Consider the following 27263-nt stretch of genomic DNA (forward strand, 5'->3'; position numbering starts at 1 on the left):
GGACACATCTGTTCTGAGGTCTGACTGGGCTCTGTTTCACCCAGAAAGAAGTAAGGTTCAAACTAGTCCAATGCCTACAGCTGCTGGAAGCTCTCAGTAAGCTGATTATTTACATGCTACCTCTTATTCATGTACAACTATGATTCTCCTGTCTGAGTCAAGACTATAGATAAGGTTGTGCCACTTGCTTTGTTAGGCACAAATTAAAGCAGTCAAGCTATATAATTAATTCATGCCATTTTGTCAAGCCAATTCACAAAGAGCATTGGGAAACCATGCCATTACCTCCTTTGATACCTCCAAATTGTATTCAGTCATTTGCTCTCAGGTGTAATGGATCAGAGGGGTGTCCAGAAAGTTTCTAAGATGATAGAAATCATGTTGCTGTGAGCATTAGGAAAACTCAGGTAAGCTGTGTGTGTGTGTGTGTGTGTGTGTGTGTGTGTGTGTGTGGAGTGCATGCACACAGACGTATGGCCCTGGCATAATAGAAAACCTTTGACTACATGGAAATTTTTCAGGCCATTATTTGGTCACTCAGCATATCAAGGACAAAATACCGATTTACTGGATTAGGTTCAGAGTGTGCATTTCTGCCTTTTACAAATGATAAGCCACTGAGTGGGATCATTAGACATCATTCTTGACTCAAGACCATCTTGTAACACAGGCCGCCTATGCCCTGTTGTAACATCCCTATTTTTAACAAGGGGACCCATGGTCTGGTTTCTGCAACTTGTCACAAAATACTCAGGTCAAGTGTAAATGCATTTTATAGAACACCCTCTGGCATGCAATTGTTAGTCCTCATTAAAAACCTCCCAAAGTCTTCAAATGTGCGATTGGAATATGTTTCCAAATCTTCGTACTCCCAACATAACAAATCCTACTGTTTATTAAATCTGATGTTTTGTGAATTCGATACTACCTGGTTCAGAGAGGAGGAATATTTTGCAAAACAACCTAACAGAGTTCTTAAGGAAAGAAAAGCAAATCTGGAGAACCCCCTCTCTGGGTAAGAAGACAATTCTAGGATTAGGAGACACAATAGTATTGCTAACCAATTGCAGTTCTGTCTGGGTCATGCGCTATCTGTAGCAGAAAGAGGCAAGATGGCAGATGCCCTGGGTTATTTTAATTAATTTAATCATGTGACTAATTGGTCTCTGCTGGGTTTCTGTGGTAACTGCTTCCTAAGTGCTGATGGGCAATTGTGTTAAATGTAGCTTGGAATCCGCACGTAGGGCGCAGTGCCTTGGAGAGCTCGAGAGGAGAGCTGTGCAGCTGCGCTCGGAAGGTGTCCTGCTGGGCCTCTGATTGTCTGAGTGCGGAGCGCATACAGCTGCACCAGCCCCTGGAAACAGGCGCTGCCTCCTTTTTCTGAAGGAACATTGCTTACCTACCTACAGGGGCAAGAACTCACCGTGGACATATGAAAATGATCTGTGATCAACGAATACTCAGGTTCAGCAAGGACTGGGGAATTCAATGGAGGAAAGTCTCTTTAATAAAGGGACATTGGAATGGGGAAAAGGAGAGAAGGAAAATTAAGGGTACTCTTCTGTGAATAATACGCAGTCCCAGAAGCTATCATGTGTTATTCATAGCTGTCCAAATGATACTAATAAGCCATCCTTTTAAATGCCTTGCGGGGTTTATCGTTTTTTTCTTTCTTTTTTTTTTTTTCATTCTCTTACAATGCCATCTCCTCCTTGTCACCGAGAAGGTGCGTGGGAGAATGGGTGGGTGGATGGCCAGTTTTAGAGCACAGTCTACTTCAGACAGATGGAAGGAAAATGACTTCCAAATTTTCTCATGAAGTGGGATATGTTTGTATTTGTGCAATGCATTCTAGCACCTGTGCAGAGAAAAAAAAATGTAATCACAGATTTCCCTCAGAAGGGGATTTAAAAAAAAAAGTAAAATCACTAACTGCAACACAAAGATGCTGCTGTACTTGAAGAGCCCTTCCATCTGCAGCCCCAGTCAGGATCTCAGAACAACAGTTTCTCTCCACCCTATCCCGGCCCTCTGCAGAAAGAACCTTCAATGCCTGGACCATTTCAAAAGCTCAAGAGAAACTGCTTCCTAAGACCATTCCCAGGTCTACCAGAATGGCAGCATGAGTGATGCTTTTGTCCAAAGAAAGAGTGGGAGGCAGCAGGAGGGTGGTGTTGCTTTTCCTTGACAGATGCCACAATGCCCCACAGAAGCTATTCTGTACCCTGTGTGCTCCAGACTTCTGTAGAGACAGCTCCAATGGACTCCAGCCCTACTTCCCCCACCAGCTCTCCCACATGAAGAGATGTCTTGGTAGATTAAGCTAAATTGGCTTCATCTAAAAATTTCACATTAGAAATGAACATTTAATGGGCTGACAGTCTAAATTCCTTTCAGAGGTGGCAAAGAGTTAAGTATTACAATGCATCCGACAGGACATCCAGGCAGCAAGCATTATTTAATATAATATCTTACAGACACCGGAGCTTCCCCACATTCATTATGTCTCTGTAATGCAAATGGAAGAATCTCTCCATGACATTACCAGTGTTGTAACTTTAATACCATCCATTTCAAGAGGTCTATGTCTGCTTAAGTACTGAACGAACTGTTAGGAAAGGGTGTCACTTGTTTCTGAAGTTTGTATCAGAAAGGAGCATCTCCCTAGTTCGGAGGCTAATCCTATAAGGTTTATTATAGGATGGCTACTCTAAAAATTTACCTGGGGACACCAAGCACACAGTAACACCTCTGCTCTCCCGTGTGGTGGTGCTGTCCTACATGCTGATAGGTGTATAGCTAACCTCTGTCTCTTCTAAGCCTTCATTCCAGGTTGCATAGGTCAGAAACCCTTCCAATCTGATTTAAGGGAAGAAACCTGATTTATACAAGAGCAGATGAGGAGGTGAATTCTCCCACTTCCAATAACATTTATTTATGATCCTAAACCTGGATGCCAGAGATCCACGGATGGATTCCAGAAAGTCCAGGAACCCCATGAAATTATCTGTAAAATTCTGTGTTTGTGTCTATTCCTGAGAGAGGTCCAATATGAGGCTTTCGGCAAATTTTCAAAGAGGGTCATAACTCAAACAAAAGGTTGAGAACTCCCACTCAGACAGTTGTACATGTAAGTTTATACCCCATGCCACCCCAACTCACCGCACCTCTAGTGTAGCTTTGAGAATCAAAGCTGGAAAACCTTATTTAAGCTGGAAAACCTTAGCTAGCATTTCTTTATCAGCTCCTTTAAAATACATTCATCCACTCCTCCTTCTTGGTAGCCCAGTTGTCCTCCCAAACACCTTCCCTGATGTTGGCCAGTCTTCGTAAAGGATAAGCCCTGAGCCCTGAGCCATGACTAGCAACACAGCTCTATGACACAGCCCTGGGCATCATCTTGGTGGCATGAAGACCAGGCCAAACCCAGCAGTAGTCTATCCTTCTGTTTGGCTCCTCGTAACCTTAGTTCCAAAGCTCAGAACTATAGTGAAGAGCTACTTTGGAGGCTGTACCTCATTGTCGGGTCCTCCTCTAACCTCTGGCTTTCTTACCCTTGCCCCTTCTCCACCAGGCCCTCTCTGTCTTCCTTTGTTTAATTATCACCTGATTAAAGAGCTTGACATGACACATTTGAAATGTGAGTATTCATTCCCTTTACTGTGTGATCAATACACCAATGGCTTCCAATTCTCCAGTGAGACAAATGCTGACGTTAAAAAATGATAAAAGCAGTAGTCGTTGACCATTTTAAGGAATAAATATGACTGCATTAAGAGAGTCCACCGTGAAAGTTTAAAACAACTGCTAATGCCTTGATTTAATATGGTGAGGCTACAGAGTTAAGGTGGAAGAGAATCCAGTGGTGAGACCCTGAAGGCTCTTCATCTTCTGTCGTAATGGAATTTCATCATTCTGTAGAAATGAATGTCATCATCTACCATTCTCCACATGGGTTCTAAATCCACCAGTGAGTCCCAAACAGCAATTTTTAATAGACTAGAACAAAACAGGAAATATCAGAGCACAGCACATAGAAAAATAAATATTGTCTCATGAACCTATGTGTTGGTTTTATAGATATGCCCTGTTTTTTTTTGCATGTGTTCTAAAGGCCAAACATTTCTCACATTTTAGCACTTCTAAAATCATGATGCACTTTGTAATTCTTGTTGACAAGGATGCAGTTGTGACATAATTATGCAGAAATATGTTGATACTATCTGGTACGATCAAGAAAATACCAGTACCAACATGGCTTGGAGTCTGTGAGATAGGATGAGTATGTGTGTGTGTGTGTACATGTGCACGCATGTGCATACTCAAGTGCATGAACTTAATGTTAAAGCAAACAGGTTCATGATAAATAAAAGTTTAAAAAACAGCACATGGAGCCATTTTATAAAGTTCATTTTCCAATGTGCAGTTACTAAATATTGATACTGTAATCATAAAGAGGATTGGTTCTTATTGCTCTTCAGGCAACTGCGATTACCATTCTCCTCTTCTCTTCCTGACCCTGGAACCCTCATCAGAGCTGACACATCGGTTGTGTATTTGCTTTTCCTTAATTCAGTGACCTCCGCAAGTCACTTACTTCTCGGGACCACAGTTTTCTCATCTGTAATTGGAGGAAGTTGAAGAATCATACTAACATCGCTTTATGTTTGAACAGGTTAGGACACTCTCTGCATTGCTATATTCATGAACCCCATCTGTTAATTTTTCCACTTCTCTGCCTCCTTTAGCCTTTGAAGCAGACTTCTTTATAAAAATCACCCAAAGACCAAGTGATGTCAAAATCAATTTTTTTAAGTCATGTAATAATGTTTCGAGTATTCCTATAAAATTTGTAATGTTTTAAAATGCTAAAATGCAGGAATCACAGTAAGGGTTCATTGGTTTTTTTAACATGTGACATAAAAATGTGCAATTGTCGTTCCTGACTCACCTCTTCTTTGTGTGTGAGTGTGTGTGTGTGTATATATATATTTATTTTAGATGTCGATGAGCCTTTATTTTTTTTTTTGGTTTATTTTTATGTGGTGCTGAGAATCAAACCCAGTGCCTCACACATGCTAGCAAATGCTCTACCACTGAGCCACAACCCTAGCCCCTCACCTCCCCTTTTGAGCCTCGCTATCCTTAGCTATTTTCTAGCCACTCTTGTTTCCTGAATTTACATTTTGGTCTCTGTATCAGCATGCATTCACTCAAGGATAGAGCCTGGCCTGGGCCAGATAAGTTACCTATGGTCCCTGGTCTATGGACCCTCATCTGTTCTAGTGGCCTCCTGTCATATAATTTATTTGTGGGTCTCCCCTACTCAACTGTGAGAGCCTTAGAGGCGAAGACCTCTCCTTATTTATCTTAGTATCCCTAGCCACAGAACAGCGGCTGGCCTGCTGCAAATGCTCAATAACGCTTGTTGAATAAATGAATAAGTGGAGAAATGTGCAGCATGAAGTCAGCTTCCCCACAAGCACAGGAAAACTCACACACTTGGGCATTCTTCTTCAAGCAGAAACCATGGCATAGATTTCTAGGTTTCAGGGCATCCAGCCCAGAGACAAATCCCAACCATTGACAACCTCACTGGGTGGCCAATTCATGCATTCATTGCACATACACCAATTTGCGAATGAAGATACATTCTTGTGCTTGTCTCCAGCCTTTCTTTCTCCAACCTAGAATAGTATCCTGGCCCAAGGCTGGAATGTGGGTCAACCTGTCCCTGACCCTGATAGCAACTGCCCCCGAGAGGGGGCTGAGTGACAGAAAGAGTTATTACAGTCTCAGGACCCAAGAACTAAATGAAGCAACTAACTTCCTTCTGTCCCCTCTAGTCTGCCAGGTATGGAGTGAACAGGCCCCAGAGTGGGCTGCCCAGACATGAATAAGGCCTAAGATGCTATGTCCAGCACCCACATGCTTAGATGGCTTATAGCAAGAATGCCGTAGCAACCACTTGCCAGGCTTCTGATCTCCTAGAGAGGATAAGTGACAGGGGATAACTGTAATAACAACTTTGACAAGAGATTTTATTCAATGTATCACTCCTTCTCCCTACAAACATAGGGAGAAAGAAACCAACAAGTCCATCACTTTTACTATCCCCTGGCAAAACATTAATCCAAATATCTAGCCCTGGGAATGTTGAACATCTCCTTGTACAGAATTGAATTATATGAGCATAAAGAATTAAAATTAATTAGGCATGGTAGTGTATGCCTGTAATCCAAGGAATTTGGAAGGCTGAGGCAGGAGGATTCAAGTTTGAGACCAACCTCAGCAACTTAACAAGAACCTGTCTCAAATAAAAAAGAAAGAAAAGAAAAGAAAGGATTGGGGATGTAGCTCAGTGGTAGAGCATCCCTGGGCTTAATCCCCAGTACCCCAAGATAGATAGATAGATAGAGAGAGAGAGAGAGAGAGAGAGAGAGAGAGAGATACATACATACATACACACACACACATACATACTGATATTTACTAAGTTCTAGATCACTGCATTAGAAATGTAAAGAAAGTGAGCAGAGATGTTTGAATAAAGAGGAAAGTAGTGCTGGTGGTGGATGGAAATGTTAACTGAAGCTCCACCTCCATTCATTTTCTTCTCTCTTCATTTAATGCTAAATAATTCTCTAAATGAAACAATGATAAGGCATATAAACTTTTCATCCAACTCTTTCTGAATTTCTAATTCTGATTGTCTTGATTTAAAACTCAATAAATCCAAATGATTTCTATGAGCTTCTACCTCTAGCATAGGGCTTCAGAGCATGCCTCTTCATAATTAATTCTCTGGGTTTCACCTGTTTTTGATTCATTCTTTAAGTTTGAATGCACTGGAGTTTGGGAAGCCAATATTGTTTTCTGATCATTAAACAATTCAGGATAGGGCTGAGGCTGTGGCTCAGGGGTAGCACACTTGCCTGGCATGTGTGAGCCACTGGGTTCGATTCTCAGCACTGCGAATAAATAAATAAAATAAAGACCTATCAATAACTAACTAAATAAATAAATAAATGAAACAATTCAGGATAAAGAAAACTGAAAATGATATCATTGATACAAGGCTCTTTCTGGTGCCCACAGGCCATAAGATTGAAGATTTTTTTTTTTTTAATCACTATTAACTTGACGTTAGGTTTAAAGTTCCATGAAATTTACAGCAACCATATCTACTTCCTTCACATTGGATTCACAAATTCCTCGTACTCAGTGAATTATCTCAATATCATTGGACTAAATCGGGGACCTGGGAGGTGAGTCCACCTTCTCTCCTTTTCATTTACTGGAAGAGTGGCCCTCACCTCTTCCCTGAAGCATGCTCCATCAGCTGTGCAGTGCAATTCTGCTGTAGTTTAGATCTTAAATGTCCCCCAGAGGCCTGTGTGGCAAAGGCTTAATCCTCAGGGTGGGGAAATCCGAAGGTGGTAGATCCTATAGGCAGTGGGGCCTAGCAGGAGGTCTTGGGTCACTGGGGACATACCTGCCCCAAAGGGCATTGTGATACCTTTGTCTTTTCTCTCTTTTGCTTCCTGGCTATGAGATGACCAGTTCTGCTTCACCACACTCTCTTACCCTAATAGTTTGCCTCGCCACAGGCCCAAAAGCAATGGGGCCAACTGATCATGGACTGAAACCTCCTAAACTGTGAGCCAAAATAAACCTTCTCTCATCATAAGTTGATTATCTCCGGTATTTGTTATAGTGATGGAAAGCTAACACAAATACAAAGAGGGACATGTTTTCCCAAACCAGAAACTCATCAACTTGAACCCTGAAGCATGACATCTGAATACCTAACTGTAAGAGCAGAAGCAGCTCACAAGAGCGATCCACGATCATTAGCAACCTGCTTGCATTTCAGGGCTGCCTCCATGGATTAATATGTGCACTATGTATTAAACCATCTGCCACAGAGTTCTACCCGGTCTTTCTCCACGGTGGCCAACTGCAAAGGTTACCCCTGAGTGTTAAGAAGCAGAGTATGATTTCATTACATCTATCTTTACCAATTCTTTAGTTTCAGCATTGGTTCTTTTGTCCTTGACACCACACCTTTGCGGCCTTTTGTGTCCTATATTTGCATAGTCTGAGGTCTAATGAAAATACATTTAATCCTCTATGTCAACTAGCTTGAGGTTCAGTGTAGTCTTTTATAAAAGGGAAATGGAATACACATTTCCTGTGAAAATGGGACATAGATTGACTATCAGCATATTGCTTGATGTGCCTTAGTCCACATCAAAAAATTATCTTTAGTGCAGTCAAGCATTTAAAACCTCTTTCTTCTTTTCTTTTTTTTTTTTAATTAATTTTAAGCCGGCAACAAAATGAGTCCCCTACAGAGTGGACCAACTTCTGCTTTCTGGGAATGCTGTCATTGGTACCAGAGCATTCGAGGATGAAAACTTTTTGTTTCCTTGTGCTAGTTGACAGGTGAGTGAAGGGAATTGCTTCTGATGTCAGGTTACCTCATTATACTTACATATCTGTAGAGCAGACTATGTCCTTATATGTATATACCTGTGGAGGTGCAGACAGGAGGGTAATCCTCTGTGGTTTTTCAAATGAAAACAACCTAGAGAAAGTAGCAGATGTCCCCTCCCCCCTGTCATCTACTTCCAAATAAGCAAACAGTCTATTAAGTGACACTACTACTAATATACGCCCTTGGGATGGCAGGCTAGTAATTTATCTGTACTCTGAGGAATATCATCCATTCCTTACCCAGGTTCTTAATCCAAGGCAAGGCTTTATTCCCTATCTTCATTCCTCAAGGGTCCCTTCCGAGGGAGTCAGCCAACCTCTAAGTGAATTACTTGGATTTCTGAAAACGCAAATGACTTACCTTATTATGTGCAAGGCTATATTTAGCAAATTTATTTAGGTTTATATCAAAGGCTAACTCAAGACACAAGTACTGTTTGTCAGTTTTCTCGGAGGATGCCTCTCACATAGTGACCCTGCAATCTCTGCACTGTCCTGATATTCTCCAGAGCCTGACTTCTCTCAAAATTATGCTGCTGGAAGTTCACTGATCTCAAGTCCAGAGGCTCTCTGGATGCGCTGTGTGGGCACATGCATGTGCATGGGAACACACCCAGAGAGGGCCATCCCTGTGGCCTCAGGGGTGCCCTCAAAAGAGGTCGGATGCTCTTTCATCCCAATGGCTTCCCAGTTCTCAGGTACACCTCCAAGTTTAAACAATACCATCAGCAACATCATATTTTATTTGCTCCATATGCCTGGGACCCTCTTATTTATTGCACTTAAGCTTCTTAAATTTACTTCAGCTGATACTCCTTGGAGATTCAATCACCATTTAAATTGCACCAAGTCCCTATAAAATCTGCTCTACATCAAAGACCAGTGCACATCCAGGGGACCACACCCAACACTCTGCACCCTGCATCTTTCTCTTCTTTGCTTTCTAATGTCCTTGGAGCCCAGCTTCTGATATCCAACATACATAAGCACACTGTGCGTCTTCACAATCTTGGCTTGCTTTTTGAATGTCATCTGTTTGCCCTCTCCCTTTCCCATTGGTCTTTAACATGTCTTCCGAGTTTCCTGAGACAGATTTTTCACTTTTCTAAAGAAGGCCTTTTTAGCACTAATAAAACTTTCATACTTGTCTGCTTAATCACGCCAGCTTTACTGTCCCCTTTTTACTTTTTGTTTTTGGCTCAGAGGTATATGAACCATCTGTGCCTCTAAAACAGTTTGCTTAAATAGCCTCCAGGCAGATTTTATGGTTTTTAAGTTTTTTACTTTAACCTTCAGCCTGCTGTTAGCCATTTTCATCACAGTTTTAAAATCAGCCTCTTTTGGAAACGACTATCACTATTTGTGGGTTTTCAGGAGCTACTGGAACTGGAAAGGGGGCTGCCAACTCAAATGAACCAGAGGTCTCTGGTCCACAGTCACCTGAGGCGGATGCAGGTGTGGTTAACCTTGACATGGGCCAGCACCTCCACTCAGCACTCAGAAGAGCAATGCAGACACCTCTCCTTTAGAATACCCATGTCCACATCACCCAGGTCGGACCCAGGAGGATAAAAATCTGAATTGCTTACCTGCCTATTTATTTGTCACTACATTTCTACAGTTTTCATCATGATCCTAGGCACTAAAGCCAGATCCCAGGCCGAAACAAAGAACACAAAGGGAGGAGAATCCATTCCCTCCCACCACGCCATGTGCCACCAGAGTTGCCCTCTGTCATCGTGCCAATGGATAGACTGTGCTATTTCCATTTGATCACAGTTGTCTGGTCTGGGGACCTGAGTGTCAAAAAGTTTTTCTCTGTCATGGAATTCATCATTGCTAAACTTCTTATTGCATTAATGGTAACACAGCTACATAGTTAACATAGCTCTATAGTTCTCTCTATACAACAAAACTGCATCTCTGCTCCACACCCAGGGCTGGGGGCACCTGAGCATGTGCCCCTTCTCTGGCTCTTTCCATCAAAAAGTGGTTTATCCCATTTATTTTTAGCCACATTCATCAGAAAGTAATTACTGTTCACTATTCTCCTCTTTCAAAACAGTACATTTTCACCCAATCTTTTCTCCATTGTTATCATTGCTTTTCTGACACATTTGATAATTAAAACTACATAAGCTCTTATAGTCATTTTTATTTTATTATTATTTATTTGCAAAGCACTTCTACTTTCAAGACCTATAAGCTGCCTATACTCTGAAGTGAATTCATATGATGGACAAACACCTTATCCCAGGAAGCTGAATGAAAGGTCAGGGAGGCAGAGGCCAGTAGGCAAGTAAGGAGTCCCCAAGGGTTGGCAGAAAGAATGAATACACAAACAAATAGATAAATGGGGTTATGGTTTGGGGGAACATTTTATTTGTTCAATTTTTTTCTTGTTTGCAGGCAATGCTCCATTGCCCCACAAAGAACTTGAAATCAACAAGGAAGGAACAAATCCATGCGCGATTGAAAATCGTGATGCTCTGTCCTCAGCTGGGTGTGTCTCCCTTCCCTCTTTCCCTACTCAACACCTCTTCATCTTCAGATTTCAGTTCTAGCTCCACTTCCTTGGGGAAACTTCCAGATCTCCTGATTAGTCAAATCCCCCATTAGAGGCTCTCATGGCACTGGGCCCATGTCATCATAGAACCTGACACAATGTCCACTTCACATTTGGGTTATTTTAGTAAATGTCTGTCTCCCAGTAAGCTTCATGAGGGCAGGGACCAGGATTTTGTTGGCCACTGTAACTCCAATGCCTTCTACCATGGCTGCTCAACAGATATTTGTTGAATAAATAATTAAGACTGTGGAAGTTGCAACTTTCAAGACCTCTTACTCTTTTGGGGGACTCTTTTGACCACCTGAACTTGATGCATTCAGCTTCAGAGTAAATCACAATTCCCCTGTCCCTTCTGTTTAGCAGACACAATTTTCAGCTACAGAGAAAGTAGCATTCTGTATGTGAGTAGGTGTGCTCTTGATGGGTAACAGTAGCCTCATTCCATAAGACATCTCACGCAAAGCATCTTCCTCCCCAGATCCAATGTGGTCGTTGGCCAACATCTTCCAGGCCATTTACACTAATGAACTTCATATGTACTAGGCTATCTGTTCTAACTGTAGTATGTTCCTCTTCATAAATGGGGATCTCTAACAGCTAACCATGATCCCTTTGTTTCAGTTCTGTAAATTTCATGTTCTAGAGTCCACAGAGTAGTAAGAATCAGCTATTTGGCCCTGACATTAGAGCCACTATTCTAAAAATTGGGTTTTTCAAAATAAGTGGTACTGCATAGAAGAGGCTATTCATCTAAGCCCCTTATGATAAATATTAACCACATTTTAAATCTTTCAATCCACAATTATATTCCAGATTACTTCTTCTACATGACAAGGATAGACGTGACACATTCATTTGTAAAGAATTTAACCTTGTGAAATAACCTCATGGACCACCTCTAGTGGTCCTCTCTAGTGGACATTTGCTAGCATACACAATTGATTATTACTCCAATCCTCTCTCTCTTTTAACAGTTCCCAGATTTTTATTCTGGGAGCTACACTTCCCCATGCAGCCCATGAAGTTAGAAGAAATTGTGCTCAACTTCAACAGCAGAGGGAAGACTGATTGGCTCAAGCTAATAAAAACATTCTATTGCTCTGATCATAGTCCCTCGTTTGGACATAAGTCTGTTATGTAAACACAGGCAATGAGGGTGAATTTTGAGAATTTTTTTTCACACTCTTTAGAAGCATTCATTCTTTTGGATGTGAGCAAGGGAGCATGTAGTCTGTCTGCTGCTAGCAGCCATCCCATGACCTCTGGGGAGCTTGCTTTGGAACATGGGCACACCCACACAGAAAAGTACAGAGTTGGAAAGAAATGAGACCATGACAAGACCACTGTGCTGCTAGATCAACCTACCCCAAGCATACACTAACCCAGGATTTTATAACTCCATCAGATGAAAGATGCCTTTTATTGTTTAAACCAGTTTGAGTTGGGTATTCTGTTACTTGCATTAAAAAATTCTAATATACCCTATAAGTAATCATCAAACCATGTTTATTGTTTGAATAACATAAGCTCAAAATAGTCCTTTTACCCAAAGTTGGTTCTTTCAAAGTTATCATCTCCTTTCCATCATGCTATCTCTAGGCATAGATCTTAAGAAAACCTGCGGATACTGTAGTTCTCCCAGTTCAAGAGTTGGGTTCTGTGTGGAGGGAGCCTTCTAACCACCCTACTTCCTCACCAAGTTGGGGGCAGACATGTCTACACTAAGGAAAAAAAACCTGCTATGTCAGAACACTTAACCAACTGTCCATTCCAGGTTCCTTTCATCCCACACCTTAACCCCTTCACCCCTGCATTCCCCCAAAAAGGAAATATTAAATTGATTATGCACCCTTTTGCTACTGGGAAGTGTTCCATAACTAGTAGTGAATCATGCTGTGAAAAAGGCATTTTTAGTTTTCTACTACCAGACACACTCAACTTTGTGGGAATCCTGTTACCTTTCTTACTGTCCAAATCCTCTTTGCAGGTGAAATCTTAAATGTATTGCTTCGTTAATAGAAGTCCAATCAACAATAAAAATCAGATCATGCCAGGCATGGTGGCACATGACTATAATCCCAATAGCTCAGGAGGCTGAGGTAGGATGATTGCAAGTCCAAAGCCAGCCTCAGCAACTTAGCAAGTTCCTAAGCACCTAAGCAAGACCCTGTCGCAAAATAAAAAATAAAAAAGGACCGGGGATATGGCTCAGTGGTTAAGTGCCCCTGGGTTCAATCTCTGGGACCAAAAAAAAAAAAAAAAAATACAGATCATATCAACACCCGTACAATAGCTGCCATCACACTCAGAATGAAATCCGAATGATTATTTCTCCAGCCTTAGTGATTGGGGGACCCCCATCATCCTGATCATTCACCTTCAGACACTCTGCCCTTCTTGATGCTGTTCAAAACTGCGAAGCCCATTTCTGCCTTACCGGTTCTACTTCCCCTCCTCATCCTCCTCTGGGACCCTCTGCTACAAGTTCTTCATACAACTAGGTCCATCACTTGCCTCCATCCCTACATCACCTTTTCAATGAGAGTGCCGCAGTCTGGCTGGGCACAAATCACGAGCCACTCAAGCAGGGAACAAACTTTATTTCCAAACTCCCCCAAACGCCACCCACACGGCCTTATCCTGGACACACCACACACCAACCAGAACTCCCTCTCCCCGAACTTCCCCAACCAACTAGAACTCCCCAGGCAATCCTGGGAGAACTCCAAAGTAGTGGGCGCCCAAGGCGGACAGTAAAGGTCTAATATACAATTGAATCAATCCAGCATCATCTTAATGGCTCGCCTCTCAACCAGTACTTCTGGCAAAATGCCAGAGGCCATTCCGACTGGCTGTGGCTCTCAGCAGGAGAGAACTTCACTGTAATATATGAAACAGTACCCCACCACTATCCATCCCCATCCCCATCCCCACACACTGCTTTTTTATATATCATTTATCACTATCTGAAATTATATCACTCATATATTTTTTACATTTGCATATCCTTTATCTCCCCCACTAGAATTAAGTCCCTTTAAGGCAGGGACCTTTTCTCTTGTTCCATAGTATATCTATCAAAACTAAAATATGCCTAGCACATTACCTTTGATCAGGCTAACTGTCCCCCTCGCCCTTGATGACAACAATGTAAACTTAAGAAACACAGCCCTATAGATGATCACAGAAACTATCAGGACTTTCAAAGATTCTTCTTATAACAAAAAGTTGCATGTGCTCACCGTATTTTAAATAATGTAAATCATCTATCAAGACAGATTACAAGATGACACATCATTTATTGGATCCTTATAGAAATCATCCCTTTAACAAGGAGGTTTTGGCAAAAGGCCTGTGAAGAAAATGAAGAGTCATAATACCTCAAAATTCCTGTTACTCAGGAATTTTGAACCCTCAAAATACATGTAGCTTTTAATGCTAATTAGTTAGTCAAAATTAAATATTAAGAAATTTTAAGTTTGTGTGGATGCAAACAAAATCTTTGACTTCTGTCATGAATCCTATTTCTGTGGGAAAAAAAAACAAAACGATCTTACAAAGTAAAAACTGTTGTTTTTCCACAATCAAAAGTGGTCAAGTACATTTAAATATATTACAACATATTTGTGAAGGAATTCTCCTGCATGTCTCCAAAGCTTTCTCACAAATCAGTATAATGCTTCCAAAGCACATTTGGAAGTAAAAAAAAAAAAATCATATCTACTAACTATATTTTCTCTAGTCGAAGATGAAGTAAGCAGAAAATACATTAATATCTGAATTTATAATAGAGTGGGTAACCCTTAACCAGAGCAAACTAATGAGGAATATTTCACCATGGAAGGATTAATCAGGGCTCGCCAATGCTGTGCAATTTGACATTTTAAGGACTTAATCATGAATGAATTTTATTCTCCTATTTACTTTTCATCATGGGGATGACTTACAAAGACATTACACGTTAGAATAAATGTAATTCTTGAGTTTAATCTTGTCACTTTTAAGTAATGTTAGTTTAAATAATATTCCATAGCTTAGAAACAGTCCTCATAGGGCAACACTATGCCTTCTCTGGGCCAAATTCAGTCCTCAAATGTGGAGCCAGTATTAACATGGACCCAGTGAGCCTCAGAGCCTAATCTGACTCTCTGTTAACACTGAGACAACAGGAATCCTGGGAGGTTGTGATTGCTAGACATTGACTTCTATCCCCAGCCATTGATTATCTCTCTCTTTGTTAAAGACTACAGGAGTTTCATTTAACTAGAGTGCTCAGTAAATTGCAGCAGAGTCCACGCATCTTTTATGGATTCATTAAACCATTGATCTGCCTTCCCGGGCTTGTAGTAGTGCCCAACTCTGGCCCACAGCCTATGTTTACAGAAAATGCAATAGACTGATGTATGTAACCTCCAAGAGTAGATTCCATCCAACTGTGTGCACAGTCACCCAAAGGATATTGGAAACCCAGGGGGTCTCTACTCTCAATCTGAATTGCTGGGGTAGAAATTAAGCGGCTCTCTGCGGCAAGATTTTCTTTTTTCCATCCCAATCTGTGATAATATGAACACAGAGCAAAGAGCGCAAAGAACAGAGAATTACACATGGCTTGCACAGTTCACACTTTTGTTGATGTGTACAAAAGCTATTCAGAGGTACTGAAATGAAGGAAACTAAAAATAACCACAGGCATGCCTATCATTTGGATTTGCTGTATGTAGCCTTCTTGGGTATACTAGGTTTGGTGACCAGACATTGCAAACATTTATGAGAGAAATTCTGGACTCAATCTACTACTTAAAATATCTCAAGGCAAACCACCTGCCCTTTTATGCAGGCACTTATTTAGATATGTAACATTTTTAACAAAAGCATTTGAATTAACAGAGCATAACTTCAATCCCAGGAAAATGCATAATCATTTTTGCTTGGTTTATCTGGACAGCTCACTCAGTTCTCTTAGAAGCTTCTCCCCTCCTCTGGTCTTTATTAATAAGGTCGCGTGACCCTGTCCTTTTTAAGTCAGGCACAAAGAGTACCTCTGTGCTGAATGCAGCTTATGATGAGGGAAGCACATCAAAACAAACCATTAGATATTCTTTAAATGTTCATTCTTCAGATAAACCTGAACACCATTAGTGGCAAGGGTGAGAAACGTGGCAATGCAAGTGACTGGATCAATAAGGAGAATGTACGTCCCAAATAAATAGTTCCCTTCCTGATCATTTGTTTACTGAACTACCTACTGCCCAAACAGACAGTTGGACTATGAACTCCAAATGCACACATTCATCACTCTGCAGCAGCAGTCACCAGAGCACAATGTGGCTGATGCAATCTGACACTGTGGTTAATGTTAAAAGGGAGCATGCCTCTTAGATGGATTGGATAATTACCGGCAGTTCAGATGAGAAAAACTTGATTTAAGTGAAAAGCGCTAGCTATCACCAGAAGGATGGCCAGAGATTTGCTGTGTCTGAAAATTAACATTCCGGCATAGATGTCAATAGCCCTGTGTATTGATCCCCAGGTGACCGGATTTGGGTCTATGAAAAATTCCCTCTCTTCCTTCCGCTCATTGAAAAGAAATGTTGGACACCAGCTGAAGCTATTTAGAGCTTTGATCATCTCCTCACATTTAACCTAAAATATCTAATATTATTCAGAAAATGACATCTATTCTGAGTAACAGAATTAGTTCTCCGGTTTTCCCCACCATCTTACAAAATGTAGCCCATTAAGAATCAGAAGTGGTTGCTTATCCTTTCTTTCAGTACAAACCCATTTGCCCCATTCTGTTTGTGTTCCAGGTTTCCCTTAAACTACTGTTTCTCAAGTGGTTCTCAAGTGTTTGGGGAAACAGGAAGATCACATGCCTATTTCCCCACGCTCCTGATGGCTGGCTGCCTAGGGCACTGTGCCCTACTGGCCTGCAGAACCTCAGCCCTGGAACCCTGCTGGCTTTCCTCAGGAGACTGTGCTTACACTTTAAGTTGACCTACACTTTACTTTCCCTTCCAGAACTTTCCTGTTCTAACCCCCTCCCCAAAATGTATTTCCAAAGGCAAATGTTTCCCTCTCCTCTGCCATTGCTTTTCCCAGAAGCCCACCAATATTCCATTTCATATTTTCAAACAGGACAGATCAAGAAAACTGTTGGGTTTGTTGTTGTTCTCCCAAGAGCTTCTTAAGGACTCCCCTATTTACTTGCCTGAAAGGGAACTCAGCCACTGACCTGCAGAAAAATGCTCAGGAGGAGGAGGCCACTCTACACACAAGACTGTGGGCAGACCTACAGCACAATTTCAAAGGAAACTGCAAAACCAAGGCCTTGTCCTGAAGTCCAAGGTATAGAAAGACAGACCCAATAGTTCTCTGGTGCCTGATACAAACAAGGTGAATCCACTCCAAGAACCCTGGGGCGCCCTGGGTTCACTTACTTTTGGACCAAAGATATTCACAAACAAGTGGCAAAAGCAAGTCTGCAGCCTGAGCTTCAGGCGGTCAGGGGACATTAATTGCAAGTAATTTCTTAATGTCCTTCTCCAAACCTTCATGAATGATAGCCATTTTGTAAATTAAATCTTGCAGATGTTTAAAGGAAAAAAGTAGACAGGTTAATCACTAGATTAACAGGGCAATTGTTACACATTTCTTCTGCACTACTAGGTTCTATAATTAAGTCTGAAACCAAGAAGTCTTTCTCAGGATATGTTCGAGTTTAATAAAAAGACAAATAGCCTATGATTAAATAAAGTATAACTCCAAATAACATGATGATACATGCTAATTAGTGATGGCTTCCTCCAAAAGAGATCTCTTTAAATAAGAGATTACTTTGTATCCAGGAATATAGTTTGAAAGTAAAATCAATGTTTATTATTCAATATTCTCCTCATTAAGAATTTGTTATTATTGTAGTGATTGTTAGAAAAATCTTAATGGCACCATCATTTGCAAATGTTATTTCTGTTTATATAATTTTTGTTTTTAATGCACCCATGTCCTCATCTCTATATATATTCATGGAAGGCTCTTCCACTATGGTCTATTGGGAATAGCAGCATTGTGATATTGAAGAAATATTTCTAACTATTCCTGTTTAAAATCACAAGAAGACCAGAGTTAAACAAAACTTTGATGCTCTCAGGAATTTGTTTATTACTAAATTATCAATGTTATTCATCTCTAGAGAACACTATAAACTTGAGATTTGGACATGGAAAGCTGATGATCATCCTTTACTTTGCCTGCTTTGGCCATTTTTCTTGCACTTTGACTTCCAGTTTGATTTCTGGATATTAGTTTAGACAACAGAATATTTCCCATGCAAAAGGAGAAAGATCAAACATAGGCTCTGTGGAAGTGGCTACTATTTGTGGTCTTGTTTGTTACTCTCCTTTTTTAGAGAGAGATAGTTACAAAGAATATTTTTAAGCATCTGCTGTGCAAAGTAAAACTGGTATTTCAAAGTTGAACTAAATGCTTCTGCATCTCTTGCAAACCTTTTAAGAAAACTTGCAACTTTCCAACTCCTAGATGAATCACTAGGCTAAAAATGTTCTCAAGTTCTGCTCTTCTGTGGCCTCAAAAAGGGCTAGTCCCCTGAAAAGTCTCTAGTGCCTTAAATATTGAGATGGGCATCCCATTGTTCACCCAATGCCGGAAGACTACAGGAGTTTTTGTTTTTGTTTTTGTTTAACCCACTGGTTCAAAACTTTTCAGCTAGCAATTTAACCTTTTGGAAAGAATTATTCTACAAAATATATTATGCATTAACAATATACACTTCTAAGAGTCAACATCCTGAAATGTGTAAACTTGTAGTTAGATTCCTTGGGCAAATACAGCTATGACTCACAGGCTTCTCCCAGCAGTGTTCAGCAGAAGCAGTTTGAAAAAAGTCTACATACTTGTGACAATCCAAACACCTCTTCAAATCAATTTTAAATTCTGTTGAAAAATATAACCTACATGCCATAAAGGGTTAACTTGGCTTCCATCTATTCCACCTTACTTCATCATGCTAGGGTTTATGAGAGATGGATGTGACATTTTTTTCAACCTACTCCATTCACCATGTACAGAGCCCCAAAGAAAAGGGAAGGTTTGAGAAGCAAATGAAATTTAAAGAGCCCATTTTCAGTGGGCCTTCATTTTGAGAGTTGGGCTATTTTTGTCCTTATTTTTAGCAGCAAAGCAATGCCTGCTTCTATAGCTGAGCACTTGTGAGGAAGAGAGCGCAGGACCACAGGCACAGCTGTCCCATTTGTATTCACAAATGCAGGTGTTGCTCAGACACAAAACAGAGGTCAGCTGAACACTGCTCCTAATTAGCTACCTTTTCTACCAGGATTTTTCTTTGTAAAGTTATGCACGCAATTTGGGTTCAACTTAGAGACCATTTTTAGATCCCAGCATGCTATCCAGCATGAAATGGGCTGTCATTATAAAGCATAATTTACAGCATAGTTAATTTTACATTTTTTTATATCAACACTATACCTAAGACAAAATTCTATTCTGCACACACTCTGTTTTCCATCTACCTCTCAATACACAAAAGAATAGAATTTAGATAGGAAAAAAAAAAAACTGTAATATAGGAGTGGGAAGAATTTTTCCCTTTTTCTAAGTCCACAATTTTAATAAGGAGGACTAAGGACTTCGTTAAATGATACAAGAGACATAGCTATTTGCTATTGTCTTCAGGAGGGAACACTCTGGGGCTTATTATAGCAGTTCTTAGAAATGGCAGGATGGAGACTGGTATCTAATACAATCCATTATGAAACCAAAGCCCTAAATGAAATGACCACAAAATCCTATCAGTTAACAGAAATGCAGCAGCTGTACATGTTTCTTGTAATACAATATAATATTGTAGCAGAGATAACACTTTTAAAATTATAAAACAAAAAATAAAAGAAGCCAGCAGGTGATATGACAAGTTTATTTCTCTATTTGAAAAAACTAAAAATGCATAGCAGGGCAGAGCTTTGAAATACATAATAAATAAGAGTGAAAATTGCAGAGAAGTGTCATATTATATGTACACTAATGGGCTACTAGGATCAGCCAGCCAAGTCGCTGTTTAAATATCGAACCAATGCAACTCCCAGACCTTACAAGAGGTCCTAAGACCTACCCCAGTAACTCCTGGTGGGAAGTGCAATGTCAAGCTCCTCCTCCCACTGTCGATTTTGCCTACTGTAAGTACTCTAAATACTCATTCTTATCTTGGCTCCAAATTATCTATTTTTCAAAAATGTATGTTATGGAAGTTTGAATTCAGTTTGACCTTAAGCATCATAATGATTAAAAAAAAAAAAAAGCCTATACATTATATAGTATTCTGGACTGCTTTTCCAAGTGGTATCAGGTGCCTTTCTTCAAAGGCTTACTATAAAGTAAATCACTTTGCAAAGTGTCATATGTGTCATCAGGGTTGTGACAAATACATCTTGCTTGATTTCATTCACTACAAGCAGCTCATCAAGATTCAGAACCTTAACCCTTCAGAATTATAGAAGACAAAAAGCCCTGTTCTATAGCCATCTTCTGGGATGGAATGCAAAGTATTTTGTTGTGGTAAGTAGGGCTTTGAAGAAGAAAGCTCTGGGCCCACTCCTGGGATTGTTACTCCAGCGCTCAGCATTCAAAATGGGAGCCCCAGGGTCTTGGAGATCATTTTAATCCTCCTATATTAAAACAAAACGTGTCTCCCAGGCATGTTCTTCTCACCCTCTTCCCCAGATTCACTGGCCCCTCCCAAGGGAAAGTGAACTCCACTGTTGACCATCCCCAAAGAATTCCAGACAATTTCCTTACTTGACTCCATGTTCCAGTGAAGATTATGAGCCTAATTCTTAAAGACTGCTACTAAAATTCCACCCCACTGAATTCTGCAGCCTAATTCTTTAGGCATTATGTTTTTGGCAGAATGAATGTGACCCAAATTTGCAGCAGATAATTTGCTGCAACAGTGCTTCTTGCAATGCAGTAAGCCCATGCTTAGCATTTCAGAATGGCAAACATTAGACTTTTTAAAAATAATAATTGTTTGCTTCAAGAAAGAACTGATTTTGATTTTGTATTATGGAAAGGAAAATGCTTAGCAAAATGTAGACTGTTTGATAAAGTAAGGAAGCTTTACAGATCAATGAAAAATAATCAAGGACTAGCATTTAACATCAGTACTTGGTGGCAAAATGTTACAGCATTTCTTTAAAGATTAAAAAATTGTTGAGAAAGAGAGAGTGTGTGTGTGTGTGTGTGGGAGAGAGAGAGAGAGAAAGAGAAAATGTGTGTGTGTGTGTGTGTGTGTGTGTGTGAAAAACATCATGCATCCCATTTCCCATTGATGGTGGTTAATAATATTGGAAAAGGACATCTTCAGACCTAGGATGTCTTTTAAAACAAAATAAAAACTATAACTATGGCTGTCCCTGTGTTACCCACCATGCTTCTCACAAATACTTGGTTGTGTAAGCAATGTTGGTTTATGTACTCATGATTTCCCCTTTTGTCAAGATAAATCAACTTTAACATAGAGTGTCAAGGAGACGTGACGTTTTTCCTGACTAGAATTTGTGGGTCAAGTTTGGAAAGAGCAACAGCAGTATTCCCATTGAGAGTAAGAATTAAACTGGGTGGACTAAAGCTTTCTGGCCATGCTTCTGTGGCTAGTTTCTCAGCTCTAGGAAGACGTTGCTACCACTTAATCTTTCATGGGCTCTAGACTGCCCTCCGCTACTGAAAAAACTGCCAATGAGGATACCAGCTGTGATCAGGGTGTCCCCATCAGATTCATTCACCCTCTCAGAATTCAAACACCAAGCCAAGAGAAACTGAAGAACAAGGTTACACGTTAGAAGGGATTTCTTATTCCAAAAAGTTGAGCATGACAGAGGAAGAAAACGGACAAAACAAGGAATAAAAGTACAAAAGGGAAAGGGGGCGCGGCTTGGACTGAGTCTAGGAGGCGCATGCGCACATGGTGGGAGGCCGCGGGGCGCCCCTCTAAGGCGGCTTACCTTGTTTCTCTTGAAGTAGGCTCGCCGGCAGGCTGCAAAGCACTTCTCGCTGCAGAAGCTTTTCACCTCGCTTCCCATACTCAGGGAATAGCGCTTGATTCCCACTTTCTGGCACCAGGCACACATTATTTGTACATTTGACACATCATCTTCTATAATAAAAGTATAAGAAAAATGTTCATATCAGAAGCAAACATCCCTTCAAACTTAGACGCACCCTGAACCTGACAGCTCCTGAGGTCTGATCTCAATTTGCAGACCTTACCATTTTCTGAGTAGGATGGCCAGCTCTTTGGGGGTGGGGGTGGGAGAGGGGGTGCTCAGTGCTAGCTCTTGCTCTCGCCCTCTCCACTGCACCCTTCCCTAAGTTTCCAAAAAGCATTTACTTAAAAACCAGAGCATGACTGCAGAGCCACAAGAGTTCCTCGGACTTCTCAGCCTAGTTTCAATCTGCCTAACTGGCACCAGGAATGAAGTAATACAGCTTGTAAAATAAATGACCCATTTCTTCGAAGGTCCTGCTTCAAGTCTACAAGACCTGCATTGGGTAAGATAATTTGTAGAGTACTAACCTACAAATGCAATGCCCTCCCATGAACCTTGACAATCAGGGGCCAGGCTCCACGGGGGCATGTTCCCCATTACTGTTAAATGACATGAGCTGTTGTTTACTCTTGAAATATAATGATTTCCAAACCTTGTGTTTAGTTAAAAAAATTTTTAAAAAAAAGGAAGATGTAAGTGGCCAGATTCTGGCAATGGGAAGGGAGAAGCCTGGCTGGCTGAGCAGTTTCCTACAATGCAGTCTCTTCTGGTGCTGATGTCCTCAGGGAGATGCAGGACTGATTTAAATTCTCCTCCATGTGATATGGCTCCTAGTCCCTGGATGGAGGGATGGTAATAGGGATGTCAAATCTTTCTCATCCAGACTGGTGGTCCTCCTGGCTCCTGGAGGACCAGTCAGTCACGTCAAAAGGTAGCTCAGAGTGACTTCAGGTGGTAACAAATATTTCTAATATTTAAAATGCTGCCTTTCTTTTCCTTTGCATGAGAAGAAACAAATATAACTGGCACAATGAGACTATGATATCACAACCATTACTGCTTAAAATAAACATAGGCTTTTAAAAAGAGTTGGTTAATAAAATATTGAGTAAATCATAGTGCGGGTGATAAGTTATGAAAAGTTGAGATGGTGATACTCAAAGGAGAGACACTGGCCTCTTTTAGGGGGAATGAAAGGAGGCTTTAGAAGCCTAAGAAATATTTCCTTGCTGCTTCCTAGGAGCTTTTGCTGTATCTTGAGCATTCTCTATACTGCCAACTGAATGTGTATGTGCGTGTGTCTGTGTGTGTGTATGTGTCTGGTTGGCACTATTAGCCACAGCTCTTCTTCCTTCATGGAATTTTTTTTTGTTTTTGTACTAACCCAGACTCATGCTCCAGATATGAATGGTAATCACAAAATCCCCAACAAGCTCTGGTATAGTGTTGTCTGATCTCTGAATAAAATCCCCCAAAGACTAATTGCTAAGCAAGGCCTGGTCCATGAGTTGTTGACATATTCATGGTTCATAGAGTCTGTCATGCAATCATTCCATTTCCAGGGAAAAGATTTGGTTTGAGGCAGTGTGGTCATCAGCCTGCAAAATTAGAAGCAAACTAATTTGTAATGCAGTGATATGGTTTTTTCCTCTGAATATCATCACTCAGAACCACATGCAGCATTTTATTTACCTTAATGGAATAAATATTGTCATTTTAATGATCTTTTCTAGTTCACAAATTACAGATTGTGATCTACTGTCAATTATCCAATGAGACAGTCTAAAAAGTGATCTTTGATATTAGTTAAACATATTTTATATCATGACTTCCTTTAAATGATGTCATAATATGAATTAAAATATAAAACAATTAAATATAAATTCAAATGTAAAACAATTACTGCATTTAATGACTTGTAGTCAAAGGAAACATCTTTTATATGATTTCTAATGTGGCATCAGTCTACATATAGATATTTTATGTTATGAAAAATTAACAAAGCTCTAAAATCTACCTTAGAGTATAGCACAATTTTCTTAAATTAGGCTAGAAGTAGTTGTTTTGTTTTTAGTTTGTTCCTTTGAGAATGAGTCTTGGTAAATTGCTGAATTTGAAACTTGAAGCTGAATTTGAAACTGAGACCTTCCTGCCTCAGCCTTCCAAGTAGCTAGGATTACAGGCATGTGCCACTGTTCGTGGAATAGAAGTAGCATCTTTTAAAATAATTATCCATCATTACTAAACTAACTAGTATTAACAGTTTCGATTTTCCTAATCAACAGGATGCCTTAAAAATCTTAAATTCCTGAAAAATAAGACAATAACAGCAGAACTCTCACAAATGATCCATTCGAAAAAAGCTTGATTCTGATGAACTCTGTAAGGAAAAAAAAAAATTTAAGGGGGAGAATGATTTGTTCTCACGGTTTAATGAGAAGATCCACTTCCCAGGGAGCCATTTGAAAACATGCATTAGGTTCCCAGCATTTCATCTTCCTTTAAAGGGGTGATTTGGGAAATAAAACATGAAATTCCTTCCTTAAGCGCTGTCTCTTTAATTACAATGGAGTACAACCAAGATGAGAAAGGGCAGAGGACAAAGCTACAAGAAGGCCCTGGGCTGGGACCTGGCCTGGAGGAAAGATGCCGGGGACCAAAAGGCCGCTTCAGGTCCTTCTCACGCTTCCATATCACCAGACAGATCCACCTGTCACTTTTTAAAGAGAGGAAAAGATACTTTCTTACAATAGACCTAACAAATAAACAACAACAACAAAAGTAGAATGTAAAGCAGATTATTTTATAAATCATTCTTGCTGCAAAGTAACAATGTGGGAAGATGAGACAAAAGAACTGTGCACTCTTGTTATCTGACAGGTGCAGAACTCTTAGAATGGTGGTTAGCATCTGTCTTGTTAAATAAATCAGTATTTCTCTCCATTTTTAATAAAGTTCTGTTTCATAAAGGCAAACACTTTGGAAAAACTTTCATCAGATTTCTCTTTTTCTATCATGAAACTTATCAGTAGCTAATGATAAATGCATTATTATTCCAAAAGTTCAAGAAAACACTTTCAGGTATCTCAGGTATTCCAGTCTTATAAGTCATTTATGTTACTATTAGACTTAAGAAACTAAAAAAGAACTGTTGGTTATCTAAATTCATTTTGTCAGCCAAATCGCAGCTCAGATTCTGCCACCAGATATGACATACGGCCCCATCTTGGCATGACAACATCCCTAGAAAATTGAACTTTGCCTAAGTAATCAAAGTCATAGGGATCAGTTCATTTCAACCTCGCTTTTTTTTGCCTTAAATCTGGTAATCACAAGCATACTTTACACTGGCAAAACAGAAGGCCCCAGAAATTTCACTTTTCTAACTTATATAGTTTAAACTTTTTATGTAAAAAAAAATATTTCTTTAAACTAGAAAAAAACCTGATTTCCAATATAATATTTAGACTAAAAGTCTTGCCATGAGAGATTTGAGATTATCTCAAGGAAGATTCACACTACAGATTTTTATATTGTATATCTTACAGCCATTAGCCTGTGTATTTTTTTTTTTTAATTTTTTTTTAATACTTATTTATTAGTTTTCGGCGGACACAACATCTTTGTTTGTATGTGGTGCTGAGGATCGAACCCGGGCCGCACGCACGCCAGGCGAGCGCAATACAGCTTGAGCCACATCCCAGCCCCTAGCCTGTGTATTTTTATAATGAACAATGCAAAATGTTTACAGCATTAAATCACAATCCCAGAGTGAATGGTTTATATAAAATGATAAAAATTTCATAAGATGTCATATAAATATGCATCAGCCAAAATATTCATGTTTCAATTAATCATGAAAAGTCTGTACCACCTCTTTAGGATTTAATTAAACAGAATGTTCAGGGCATTTTCTTTCTAATCTAATCTTCAAAGAGCTATAGAACATTTTTCCACTTTACATTCCAGAAGGGAAAGTTCAGATTAATTACTCGAAGATGAAATCAAAATTGTATTTATTTATTATAGTGAAGAGAAGTATGAAATCAAGCATTTCTGGAATGCCTTGCTGAAGTTGTTTCAGAAATTGCCTTATCTGGTGACTTTTAAAAATAAGGATGGCCATTGGCCAGTGAGTTTCTTGGGACATTTGAATCATGGCTATAAACACATATACTAGCTTACGTGACCAGGGGCCAAAGAAAAACAGGAGGGCTTTAATGAACCCCAAGCAATTAAACTGTAATTTTAATTGTAACTTTCATGGGAGTCCCTTTGCAACTCTCATGAGAGTCCAAGACTGAGGAAAAAATTCTGAAAATATTTGCTGGTGATATCTATTTTCTCCAGTAGTTCCTAGAATGCAGACATTCAGATAATCATTTCAAGAATTGAATTATATTTGAGTTAAGTTACAAAGCAGTCTGAGGAGACTCCTATGTGTTCCCCATGACCTGGGCAGCGTTCTGTCAAACTCATTGGAGCAGCTATATTTAAGAAGGAAATAAAGAGGCTGGGACTTAGCTCAGTGGTAGAGTGCTTGCCTAGCATGCATAAGGCCCTAGGTTCAAAACCCAGCATTGAGGGGGTGGGGGAGAAGCAAAATAAAGACATCACCTGGAAGGCAGGCAAGTAACTGGGGTTAAAGTTTGCTTTTTTTTTTTTTTTTTTTTTTGCAATAAAGACAAAAGGAGACCTGGGGTAAAACTTGAATTACTGATCCATAAAATAAAATAAATAAGTAGACAGCCACTATTCAGTATCAGGCACAGTGCACCTCATCATTGGTCAACATCATGTCATCTTAATCACAACCCCCAACCAACAGGCAGGTACTAACACTATCTTCACTATCTTCATTTTGCAGGTGGGAACATGAATTTGGAGGCTAATTGGCTCCAGCTTACACATGAGTACATATCAAAGTCTAGATGAAGACCCAGCCATCTGATTTGACAGGCCTAGCTCTTGACCACTACACCTTGGAGACCAGACCTTTCTAAGCATGTAAGATTACATACCATCCACACAAACTTCCCTCCACAAATAGGACTAGAAACTGTCACAGATTCTGCTACTTACAAAGAACACTGCTCAGTGACACTCCACTAGAC

At 40.1% G+C, this 27263-nt stretch overlaps 1 protein-coding gene across 2 annotated transcripts in view; it reads right to left on the reverse strand.

The window, feature by feature from the left end:
• Sobp (sine oculis binding protein homolog) overlaps positions 1-27263 on the reverse strand; it is a 160639-nt gene that overhangs the window by 97462 nt on the left and 35914 nt on the right. For both annotated transcript variants that reach the window (XM_027928386.2, XM_071613896.1), the window contains exon 4: positions 22105-22256. In XM_027928386.2, the coding sequence (XP_027784187.1) occupies positions 22105-22256 (152 nt within the window). The remainder of the gene's footprint in view (positions 1-22104; positions 22257-27263) is intronic.

This window comes from Marmota flaviventris, chromosome 6 (genome assembly GCF_047511675.1).
Source record: "Marmota flaviventris isolate mMarFla1 chromosome 6, mMarFla1.hap1, whole genome shotgun sequence".
In the NCBI taxonomy this organism is placed as follows: Eukaryota; Metazoa; Chordata; class Mammalia; order Rodentia; family Sciuridae; genus Marmota; species Marmota flaviventris.